Here is a 12292-nt window from a genome sequence, read left to right on the forward strand (position 1 = left end):
TACTAGTCTTCTGGGGCAATTATGTGTTCTCTTTTTGTCTGAAAAGGAAAGAGATTTTTCAGAACTGGGGTGGGATGCAGTCACAGGGTCATGGATTTCAGGTGCCCTGGTGCCCTCCACCCAGCCTCCCTCTGCAGCTCCAAGGGGCTCCAGTCTCCTGCAGGTCCCCTGTGAGAGCTGCCAGGCCCAGGCAGGTGCCTCAGACACACCAGGGCCTCTCCAGGTGACACTGGGTGCTTGTGGTTGGACATCTGAGCTCTGCCTGGAAAGGTGAAGAACTGTTCTCAACATTTCAAAAATATATATATGAAAACATTTTCATCAGCTGGGATAACTGAATAATTTTAATAAAATGTTAGTGTTTTCCCATGATGACATAATGGAATCTTTGAGGAGGTGTGTGAATCTCAGGAGAAGAAATGTTCATCTGCCCCCTAACTTGTGTTACCACTGCTCTGTCTGTTATGCTGTGGTTTTAACCTCACTAATCTTTCACCTGTTTCCACGTGCCCTGATGAAATTGATCATTTCTAAAGTCAACTTTGCATCAGACAGTCCCAGCATATGCACTTTCCATCCATAGTTTCCCAGTCTTCCTCCTCCCTTTGCTCTTTATCATTCTGATACTTCTCAACTCTCCAGTTGCTGCTTTAAACTTCAGGGAGTCTAAAGCTTGCGTCATCTTTCAGGAGTCTAATTGTCTCTTCAACCAACTCCTTCACTGTGTGTCTATCCAGCCTTTCCTGTCTGTTTGTGAAGAATGTTTCAAGGAAGGTTGTTCCTTGTAGACTGTGGACCTCATTGATGGCAACTTAGTTTGATCGCAATTAAGACAAATCCTTCTGTGTCTGTTTACAGCTATTTCTCTACTGAAAGCAGGCAGGACTTGGTGCACATGAGCTGTAATGTTCAGCTTCAGCCTTGAGTGGAAAAAGGTTAGATTTTAACAAGGGTGATCCAAGTCCCCAGTGGCTGATGAGAGAAATGGCAGGGCTGGGGAGGTGAAGAGGAGTATTTCCCATGAATGTCTGACCTCGAGGATGCTGCTTTTCCTACATGTCCAGACATCATTAGGAGCCACTCTGGATCAATCTCAGTTGGAGAATGTGGATATCACTCTATTCTGTAAGGTGCAAAATAAGGAAAACTTTAAAAGCAGGCATCTTTTTTTTTTTTTTTTTTGATGCTCATTGAAATCTTTCTCTTGTAAATATACTCCTGAAACCTCTCCAATTAGCTGCACAAGAATTGAAGAGCTGAAGAAAACTATGGAAAGAGGCATGGCTCCTCAGGGGTTTGTGCATTTTAATGAGCCCCATGGTGTATTTGGTGCTGAGCCCCTGAACCTCAGATGCTGGGAAGAGACTGAACAAACCTCTCAAGAAGTTGAAGTCATAAACCAAGTTTCCAAGGTTCTTGGAGTGTTAATGGGTCCCATTGAGGGCCATTTCCAAGAAAGTCTCCCCAGGGGCTGATTAGAGCAGAAAGCTGGAGGCCCTGATTGCAGGTAGGCAAAGGCAGTGTGCAAATGGCTCTGATGCCAAGTCAACCTTGGTGTGTGTTATCAAGCAGAGCGACCAGGCACTGACACCCAGCTCCAGGGCAGGCCGTTTCTTTCCCTCCCATGTTGCTCAAGGCTCTTGCTGGGGCCTGTGCTAGAGTGGAAGGGCACCGTGCCGAGTGCGGGACAGTGATATGGCACCTCCTGGGCTCTCCAGGGGTGAGTAGGCAACAAGACCTGGTGCAATAAGGAAAGGTCATCTTCTCATAGGCCTCTGTGGCAGAGAGAACAGCCATAGCCAAGAGGACAGAGACCTGAGTTCTGTTGGAGGCTTTTGGCATTGCCCTTGGTCATCTCCACCGCAGACTGTCCTAAGTTGTCACAAACCTGCACCTGTTCCCCTGCAGCCTGCAGACACCCAACCTGCTTCCCCACCTTGCTCTCACTGCAGGATCTCCCCACCTTTACTCATGTCCCTTTTCCCTCACTTGCTTTTTGTTGAAACACAAAGCCAGGGGTTGGTCAGAGAGTCCCTCTGGGTGACCTGTTGCACCACAGCACAAGTGACATTTCTTTTTCCTGTAGTCCAGTTTGTACTTTTCAAGCTGCTGATTGTGGCTGTTCCCACTTTTCATGCTGTTTCCCACCACCAAGAAGAGTGCCATCATCTCTGAAACCACCCTTCAAGCAGTCACAGGCAACTGCAGTACTGGCCTTAGCTGTAACACTTCACCAGGCTAAGGAAGCCCAGGTCCTTCAGCCTCTCCATGCACTTTAGGCCCCCAATCCCATACTAGCAGACTCCTCTGGACCCTCTCCAGTTGCTCCCCATTCCTCCAGCACTGGGCAGCCCACACTGGGACACACTATTCCACATGTGGCCACACCAGTCCTGAGTCAAGGATGGGTAATAACTCGCCTTATCTGGGTGGCCACATCCTTCCTAATACAGTCTCCTACGAAACTGGCCTGATTTGTGTTTAGCACGCACTACTGGCTCCTATGGCATCCCTCGTATCGTCCAGGCCCCTCTCCTCAAGGTCACTCCTCTGCCGGTCAGACCTCAGCCTGTCCTGCTGCACATGTTATTCTGCCGTGCAGTGCTGGACTGTCCACTTCTCCTTACACAACGTCATGAGGTTTCTGTTGGCCAAAGCTCCAGATCTCTCAAGGCCCCTCTGGACTGAAGCTCCTTTGTGTCAGCTGTTCATGTGTGTATGCAGATGCCTCAACTTGTCTTGTGGTGCCTCTGGCAAGATAACAGCATAAGGAAATGCAGAACACTGCAGATACAGTAAAAGAGGAAGTGCTTACAACGGTAGAAATCAGCATGGCAACCATCTCAGAAAAGCTGAATGAAGGCACAAAGAAAGCAAAACCAGGGCCAATGGAGAAGGGAGACAGGGGTTGGCTGACTGCATGGGAGGGGATCAGGATGGTAAAAGAGAAGAACTTGGAAGGTGGAAAAGAGGGAAAAATGCAATAAAAGATGAAGCAAAAGAAAAAAAAAAATCAGGCTATTCATGGGTATCTGCCAAGCAGTCCGGAATTTGAACTACGCCGATCAGAGCAGGACAAGGAACATGCAGTTGATCTCATACTTTTGAGACTCCTACTTCCATGCTCACAGGCAAGCTGAGTGTTTTCCCAGGGTAAAGAGAAGATCTCAGGTTGAAGGAAATGCAGAATTATTCTGGCTGGGAGGGATCTCAGGAGGTCTCTGGCCCAACCTGCTTCCCACAGCCGAGTCAGCTCTCAAGTCCGACCAGGTTGCTTGGGGCTTTACTCATTTAGGACTTGAAAACCTCTGAGGATGGAAAATGGCACAGCCTCTCAGGGCAACCGTCCCCAATGCTTGACTCTCTGGATGGGCCAAAAGTTTCTCCTTACACCCAGCCTGAACCTCTCCTGTTCCAGCTAATGCCCATTGGGCCTCATCCTCCCATCATGCACAGCAGTGAAGAGACTGGCTCCATCTTCCTGACGAACTCCTGATAGGTATGGGCAGGCTGTTACTAGTCTCTCCAACGCTTTCTCTTCTCCAAGCTGAACAAACCCAGCTCCCTCAGCCTCCCATAATGACAAAGTCAACATTACCTAGGTGTGCCTAGGATTTCTAAGGCTCTTCCGGTCCTTCTGGATTGTAATGGATTTGCAAAAGACCTTAGGCACATTAGAGTGCAATCACCCACATGCCATGACTTTCTGCATGTTTCACGCTCATTTGGCACTGTGCTGTGATGTACAGGTATTGTAGGCTGTGAGGAGGGCCCATTCTGCACAAGCAGTCACTCATCATTAACCCTTGAACTGAAAACCTTCCTGACCAAAGAGGCAACCTCACACCACTAGGAGGGCTTGGCTCTGGAGAGGCCATGTTTGGGACTAACCCCCATGCAGCAAAGGAATTCAGACCTGCAAGAATTGCAGTAGCTATCACCAGAGATGATGGAATCACAGAACCATTCAGGTTGGAAGAGACCTCGGGAGGTTTCTTGTCCAACCTCAAGCTCACATGGTGATCAACACTGAATTCACACCAAATTTCTCGGGGCTCAGTCCAAAAGGCCTGAAAGCCTCCAAAAACAGAGAATCCATAACCTCTCTGGACCCTTCTTCAAATGCTTAATTATCCTCGGTGAATTTCCTTCCTTATATCCAATTTTGGCTGCACTTGTGTCAGCTTATATCATTGCCTCTCATTGTGCTGCCTGCAAAAGCTCTACAGAAGCCTGGTTCTTTATTGGTGGTAACCTTGAGTTGGGAAGCTGCTATGAGTTCCCCCCAAAGCCTTTCCCTCTCCAGGCTGAACAAGGCCTGTACCCCCAGCCTCTCCTCACATGGCAAGTACTCTGGTGCTGACCACCTTGGAGGCCTGCCACTGAGCTCATGCCAAGTGATGAACAGTGTTCTTCTACAGAGGGCCTCCCATGGATGCAGTATCTCTAAGTGCTCTAATGAGTGTTGAGTAGAGGGCAGTAATCACTTCCCTCAATCTCCTGGCTGTGCTCTCCTTCAGGCAGCCCAGGATGCTGTGGCCTCCATTGCTGCCAGGGCATGCTGCTGGCTCATGCTTAGCTCGCTGCCCACAAAGACTCCCACGTCCTTTTCTGCACAGCTGCTGCCCAACCGGCCACTGCCCAGGCTGTATCACTGCAGGGTGTTGGTGTGTCCCAGGTGCAGGGCCTGGCATTGGTTTTGGTTTTGAATTTCACAAAGTTCCTGACAGCCCATCCCTCCTGCCTGCTGCGGTCCCTCTGAATGGCAGCCCTTGGGCTTATGACTGTTTTCCTGATGAGGTGCCACCTGCAAATGTGATGAGAGCTGTGTCCTCCAGGTCACTGATGAACCTGTTAGACAGGACAGGTCCCAGTATAGAGCCCTGCATCCTCCACTTGTCCCTGGCTTTCAGGTAAAGCCTGACCCATTCATAAAAACCCTCTGAGCTCAATCATCCAACCAGCTTTTCATGCCTCTGGTTGTCTACCCAGCCTATCATAAGGCCTTATTTGTATCCAAGAATATAGTGTGAGACAGTGTCAAACACCTTGCTAAAGTCATGGCAAATGACAGCCACTACTCTCCTCTCCTCCACAAGTGCAGGTCTTCTATCACAGCAGGCAATCAGGTTGCTGAGGAATGATTTGTCTTCAGTAAATCCATGCTGACTGTTCCCAGGCACCTTCTTCTCCCTCCTGTGCCCAGAAATGTGATGCGGGAAGATTCACTCCATGAAACACTCCTCATTCAAGTGAGGCTGAACGACCTACAGCTTCTTGGAGTGTCCTTGTGGCCTTTCTGAAGATAGGCAAAAATATTCCTTTTTCTGCTCATTGGGACCTCCCTTGATCTCCACAGCCTTTCAAAGATGATAGAGACTGGCCTTGTGGCAATAGCGGCCAGCCCTCTCAAAGTCCTCAGATGCAGCCCATCCGGTCCCATAGACTTGTGTGGGCTGAGTTCTTGCAAGTCATCTCTCACTGAACCCTCATCCACCTTTGGTTGATTTTTTTTTTCCTCTGGAGTCCTGACCGTGGGCACAACAGCCTAGGAGACCTTGTTGGTGAAGCCTGAAGCCAAGAAAGGCACTGAGCTCCTCAGGCCTACCTGCGTCTTCTGTTACTAGATTCCCTGCCCAGTCCAGCAGTGAGCCAACATTTTCCTTTCTATTCTTCTACTGTAACTGAACCCGTAGCAGCTCTTCATGCTTTGATGTTTCCTGCAATTGTCAATCCTAGGGGAGCTTTGGCTTCCCTAACACTATCCCTGCTTTGCTGGACAGGATTTCTGAGTTGCTTCATTGCAGCTTTTCCCTCCTGCTTCCTGCATGCTGCCTTATTTCCAGATACAAGAAAGTATCATGAGTATCATCCCATCATACACCTGTGCTAAGAAGTTGTCCCCGATGCCCTCCAGAAACCTCCTGACCTGCTTGCACTCTGCTGCTTGCCCTTCCAGTTAACATCTGGGACATGAAAATCACCACCACCACCACCACAAGAACCAGGGCCTGTGATCCACAGACTTGTTCACATTGCTTAGACTGCATCCAAGCATTCACCGAGACCATTGCTTCTTCCATGGAAGAGCTCCACATATCTGAGCTGCCCCTTCACATGAAGGGCACCCCCCTCCTCATTGTCCCCAACAGTCTCTCCTGAAAAGCTCCTACTCTACAAGGAGAGCCCTCCAGTCATGTGGGTGATCCCACCACATCTCAGTTCTTCCAATGATGTTGCAGTCCTGTGACAGCTTGTGCTCTTGGCTGTGCTCCAGGCTGCAGGCATTTGCATCTCTTTGGGCTACAGAGCCTCAGCTGTGGCACAGAGAACAGACTGGTCATGGTGAGACTTGTTATCAACAGCCAAGGACACTGTGTGTACAATGGCCCCACTTCAGAGCAGAGATATGCTGGCACAGATAGCAGATGGTAATGTAATGGTGAAAGGAGGTTCCCACTAAGAGAGCAAACCCTGCAGTGCCCAAGGCCAGGGAGAAACAGAGCTGGGCTGTGCGAGAGGGGTTTTCTGCCTGAGCCGACTCTGCAGCAGTTTGGGGCCTGTGGCAAAGGTCAGCTGATCTCCAGGCAGGACAAGGTGCCACTGAAGAAAGTCCCTGGGCTTGAACAGCTTGTGATCCAGCCACCGTGAGGTCATCATTAGCCCATTCCCTGTTCATAACATCCAGGGCTGAGAAGAGTTTCAGGGAGAGGAGAGCAAGAGGGTTGGAGAGTGCAGAGACTAGAGCGAAGACCTTGGTATGATGGGCCTCCCATTTATGCAGCACACTTGAATGTAGCTGGGATGGACTTTCCCTAAAGGCAGTGGTGGGATCCAGTTGTTTGGGCACAGGTAGGAAACCTGAGGGGCCCTGGGGCACTTGCCCAGCACCACTCCAAAGGGGCATGGTTTTCCTGCAGGTGCCATGCTGTATGTGCTAGAGACACGTGGTTGTGCTGGACACCCCAGGCATCAGATATGATCCCTACCTATGGCCTATCTTATGTCATTAAATCACATGTCTGCACTGAATTCTGTTAGCTTTTGGGACAGTAGATGTCTGCCTGTGTCTCTGCTTCACAGTGAGTGGAGCTCTAGTAGTAGCAGTAGGCATCCAGTGTCATTACAGAAGGCCAAGGAAACTCCCCACGTGGCCCCCACCTGATGCTCCAGAAGGATGGGGGTCTCATAGTCACTCAGCCAGAGCAAGCAGACACTGGCACATGCCTGGGACCACGTCTGTCTCATCAACTGTTACCAGGTGTTTGTGTGTGGGCAACTGACTCATTCTCCCTCTCCAGTGATTATAATGGGCGCTTAGACAAGGATCTTACCTGCAGACCTCTATGTTGTGCTCACTTCAGTTTTGGCAAGGGCAATCCCACCTCCTGTGTGTTTGTGGAGTTCACAGGAGGGATTTGAATCCCACCCCAACCCAGGGGCTTCTAAACCAGCGTGTGATGTCCAGATTGACTCATCTGAATCAACACGCGAACCATGTGTCAATGACCTCCCTTCTTGTCCCCATCGAGGTGTCCTGCCTAGTGGATGGATAGGAATAGGGGCTTCCAGAGTGGGACATTTCCACTGATCATAGATAGACAGCCTCTGATGAAATAAGCTGCAATGTTGGAATCAGTTTCTCTGCACTCTTTAGCAAAGGACAATAGGTGATTATTTTAGTTTACTTCAGGGAACATTTCCCAGGAGGAGGGAGCACAAGGGACAGAGAAATTCAGGCCTTCAGCTGGGCCTCTGCTCCTGAGCGAGGCCAGGCTCCTGGGATGGAGGGAGCTCATGGCAACCTGGCAGCACTGCCCAGAGACAGCTGTGTGCAGGAGCAGCTCCTCTGCAAAGAGCAGCAGGGCTGCGGGCACTGCCTGCTGCTGCTGACATGAGATGAGAGAAGGCAGAGAGAAGTGGAAGGCAGTGTGGAGTGGCAGGACAGAGAAGAGCTGCTTGTGGGGGATATCTTCACAGCCTTTGACACGGTAAGTCTCTGGCTGTACAGCAATATTATTGAGGTTCTGGGAGGGGTCTTCTAAACCAGCCCATCCCATGGATGATAGGCTTTTTAAGAATTGTTCTCCCTGTTCTTCTAGTCCATAAGAGTAGGAGATGCTTTAGAGCAGGGCTTCCCTGCCACACAGTCAGAGGAACAGGGCATGCTGCTCCCTCCTGCCAGGGGCAGCTGCATGGGGGTGAAGCCTGGGTGTGCCCTCAGGTCTGTGCAGGGCTGTAAATCAGACAAATTCAGAGCAGTGATTCTGCTGCCTGCAAGGGTCTCATCGAGCTGCTTTATCCTCACTGTAGTCTACAGACAGCATTGGCATCACCTGTGTGGCCTCATGGGAGTTTATCTGACCTGCTCCTTAGGACCTGCCTGCACAGAGATGCCCCTGGCAAGTGCCCTGTCCCAGGAGGTTTCTGTAGGGTAGAAACTGAGCACACAGAGGGTGGGAAGGGGTCTGGGAGCACTGACCAGGAAAAGCTGTTGGGACAAAGAAAGAGCTGCCAGCAGGGACAGCTCCAGGCAGCAGAGATGGGCAGGGAAGGAGAGGGAACTGCTAACAGAAACATCATTTGTGAATGGATTTAGGCAAGCCACGGTCAGTACTTTTGATGCTGGCATCTTCCTCAGAGCAACCCCCCCATGTCTTCTCTCCCACCCAGCCTAGCCTCTGCCCTGAAAGATATGGAGTCGAGGGCATGAGCCATCTCCTCTGCAGCCAGACTTCTGGCAGAGGAGAAGGATCCCTCTCTTTCCACGGGCCCATTTCATGCTGCCTGACAAAGCAGCTGAGAGTGACTGCCCTGCAATGCTGCCACCTGCAAGGTGGCATGCCCAGCTGGGTAAGGCTTTCCTGAGTTCCTGTCTGTCTCTCTTTTTCCTTGCCTCCTTCAGCAGCAGGATCATGGGGTTGCTCCTTCTTTCTCCTCCTGTCCACACTGCTCCTGTTCTTGCTCTCAGGTCTCAGGGGTGGGGTTCAGACATGAGTGCTGCAAGTTGTGCAACAGAGGGATCTGCATGGAAATGAGGTTTCCCCAGCCCCCTTCTGACCTGTGGAGCTCTGGGTTTGGGAAATGAGCTGATCCTCCCTTAAGGAGAGACCATCTTCAGTCCTAATGGTCCTTTGACCGTTTCCCTGTTGGGTCCTGCTGGGCTGCGAGCTGCCCTCTAGAAAGGCACAGCTGTCTCATAGCATCTCTGTGATATCTGAGAGAGAAAAGAAGAAGGTGCAGAGATGCTGAGAATATGGAAATGATGGTGGGAGTCTGTATATGGGCATCTGAAAAGAGCCCTGTGTGTCCTTGGCTAGAAGGGGAGTGTGGAGACCTCCCTCTGGTGCTCTGAGAAAAGCAGAGAAGGTTGGAGATCTGCATTTTGAAACTGGATTTGTCTGCTCTCAGCAGGGGCTGGTTTCTTTCTAGGGCTACATATGAGTGTGGCTCATGCTCCAGCTCAAAGAGATGCGAGCACAGGACAGCTGGGAACAGGACTAATAGACAGACTAGTTGTCCTCACTCTGCAACAAGGAACAGTGAATCCGTTTTTCTCAGGACTCAGTAGAAATGCTGAGGATTCCTACCTTCAAGGAACACTTCCCAGGGGTGATAAGGATATGCAGAAGAGAATAAACAATCTTTAAAAATCCCTAAAACTTTTTTTTTTCCCCTCAAACCTCATTCTTTACAATTGGGAGTGCAGACACTGAAAAGCCCTTCTACATACAGAGTGGATTTCACCTGACAGAAATTGTCTTCTGTTCCCACTGATGTACAGCAGGAGGGACTCCTGTGGAGCCCATAGGCAGAGGTCCCTGCTCCTCACAGCAGCACACTCAGCCAGTGCAAAGTGGAGCCCAAGCAAGGGAGCTGCACAGAGATCCTCTCAGTAAAGAGAGAGGCAATGTGGGGGTTTGTATGAGAACTGCAATTTTTTTTCTTTTTTTTGTTTGAAAATTCTCTCCGAACTTCTCAATATCTTTTCTTCTTTGGAGAGTCCCCCATGCCTGGTGATAGCAAAATGTCCAACAGCAGCTCCCTCAATGAGTTCCTCCTCCTGGCATTTGCGGACACGCGGGAGCTGCAGCTCTTGCACTTCTCGCTCTTCCTGGGCATCTACTTGGCTGCCCTCCTGGGCAACGGCCTCATCATCACAGCCATAGCCTGCGACCACCACCTCCACACCCCCATGTACTTCTTCCTCCTCAACCTCTCCCTCCTCGACCTTGGCTCCATCTCCACCACTCTCCCCAAATCCATGGCCAATTCCCTGTGGGACACGACGGCCATTTCCTACTCAGGATGTGCTGCCCAGGTCTTCCTGGTTGTCTTCTTGTTTGGAGGAGAGTATTCTCTCCTCACAGTCATGGCCTATGACCGCTATATGGCCATCTGCAGACCCCTGCACTACGGGACCATCATGGGCAGCAGAGCTTGTGTCAAAATGGCAGCAGCTGCCTGGGGCAGTGGTTTTCTCAATGCTGTCCTGCACACTGCTAACACATTTTCAATACCACTCTGCCAAGACAACACAGTGGACCAGTTCTTCTGTGAGATTCCCCAGATCCTCAAGCTCTCCTGCTCAGATGCCTACCTCAGGGAAGTGGGGCTTCTTGTGGTTAGTGTTTTTTTAGTCTTTGTGTGTTTTGTTTTCATTGTGGTGTCCTATGTGCAGATCTTCACAGTCGTGCTGAGGATCCCCTCTGAGCAGGGCCGGCACAAAGCCTTTTCCATGTGCCTCCCGCACCTGGCCGTGGTCTCCTTGTTTCTCAGCACTGTCATGTTTGCCTACCTGAAGCCCCCCTCCATCTCCTCCCCATCTCTGGATCTGGTGGTGTCTGTTCTGTACTCGGTGGTGCCTCCAGCAGTGAACCCCCTCATCTACAGCATGAGGAACAAGGAGCTCCAGGATGCCCTGAGGAAAGTGATTTCATGGCCATTTTTCAGCAGTGGTAACATTGCCATTCCTCTCCACAAATGACTCCCACAGTATCCCATACCAGGACTGAATATTGTTTATTCACTTTATTTTTATTATGGCTATTGTTACTATTATTAGTAGTATTTGTACTCATGTTGCTGCACAAATGCTTGGGTTCATTTCACCTTTACTGAGACTGCTCTGTCTCAGCTGGTGCCCATATAAAATTGTACCCAACACTGGATCGGAGCTGACTCCCTCACAGTATCTCTGTAATAAAGTAAGTTCTCCTCAGTGCAGTGCTTGAAGGCTGGCTCTTCTTCCAAAGCTGGTGTCAAGAGTAGGCCCAAGGAAATTATGACCAAAGCGGCTGCTGCTGATGGGGTTCTCCGTGGGTTCAGGAGCAAAAATCATGTAATAATCTCTTAGAGACCAAGGACTGGATTCAGGACTCCCCCATCAGTGTCCAGTGGCAGTGGAGGGGAGGCCGGTGGAGTGGGACACCTCTGGATGTGCATACCTAAGGCAGTCCCACATGTTAAGGCCCAGCGTCAGATACCTGTCCTTCTGGAGGGGAAGCTGGAGCTGCCAGGAGAGCACAGGGGATCTTCTGGGACAGCGTGTGCCTGGTGTGGGTAGTGAGGGAAGCCTCACAAAGGGAGAGATCCTCCAATGTCAAGTCACCTAAAGGTGAAGTGCTAAACCCAGGTATCTGGGAGCAAAGGAGGACTCCACAATCTCAGGAGAGGCTGTGAGGACCCAGCTGGCACAGGGAAGGGAGCCTGGAGAGAGATTCATGTCACCCTCTGTGAAATACCAGGGCCAGGATCTAGAGGCACCCCTGGACACAACTAGCACCCTTGGAAATGCTCCATAGTCCCTCCAAGACCTGCCACATCTGCATCCCCATGGAGGGACTAGAGGCTTTGATCCCCATTTGGTTGGGTCTGATTCCCACCCTGACCAGCACGGCCAGTGCAGAGTCCCCTTGTAGCCCCGGGGCCTCACAGCCCGCTTGCTTTGCAGAGCAGCACCGTCAGCTCGGGGTCCTGCAGGGAGAAGAGGGGAGGGGTGTAGGAATGGCCAGCGAGATCAGAGGAGGGATTGGGAGAGATGAGAAGGAAGTGGAACTGGGCTTGAAAGTGCCTTGGAGAGAAAAATGCCAACTTTTAATCCAAGACAACATTCAGAGTGTGGGTACACTACAGGGAGCTCTTGGTGCAGAACCAGAAGTCCTTGCTGTCCTGGCCTCCACATGGCCTGGGAAGTGCCTGAAGAAGGAATAATGTTCCCCACCCTCCCAGCTCATAGCGCCATCGTGCCATCATCCCTCCTGGTGGATGGCACCAAAAAGAAGGCTGTCAG

At 50.7% G+C, this 12292-nt stretch overlaps 1 protein-coding gene across 1 annotated transcript; it reads left to right on the plus strand.

The window, feature by feature from the left end:
• Positions 1 to 10408: 10408 nt before the first annotated feature.
• On the plus strand, positions 10409 to 11451 carry LOC135326216 (olfactory receptor 14A16-like; the record flags this gene model as incomplete). The annotated part of the gene is made up of 2 exons (XM_064504065.1): positions 10409 to 10870; positions 11329 to 11451. Coding segments are annotated over 2 exons (585 nt in total), but the record flags the coding sequence as incomplete, so codon positions are not given.
• Positions 11452 to 12292: the final 841 nt, after the last annotated feature.

This window comes from Dromaius novaehollandiae, unplaced genomic scaffold (genome assembly GCF_036370855.1).
Source record: "Dromaius novaehollandiae isolate bDroNov1 unplaced genomic scaffold, bDroNov1.hap1 HAP1_SCAFFOLD_37, whole genome shotgun sequence".
NCBI lineage: Eukaryota > Metazoa > Chordata > Aves > Casuariiformes > Dromaiidae > Dromaius > Dromaius novaehollandiae.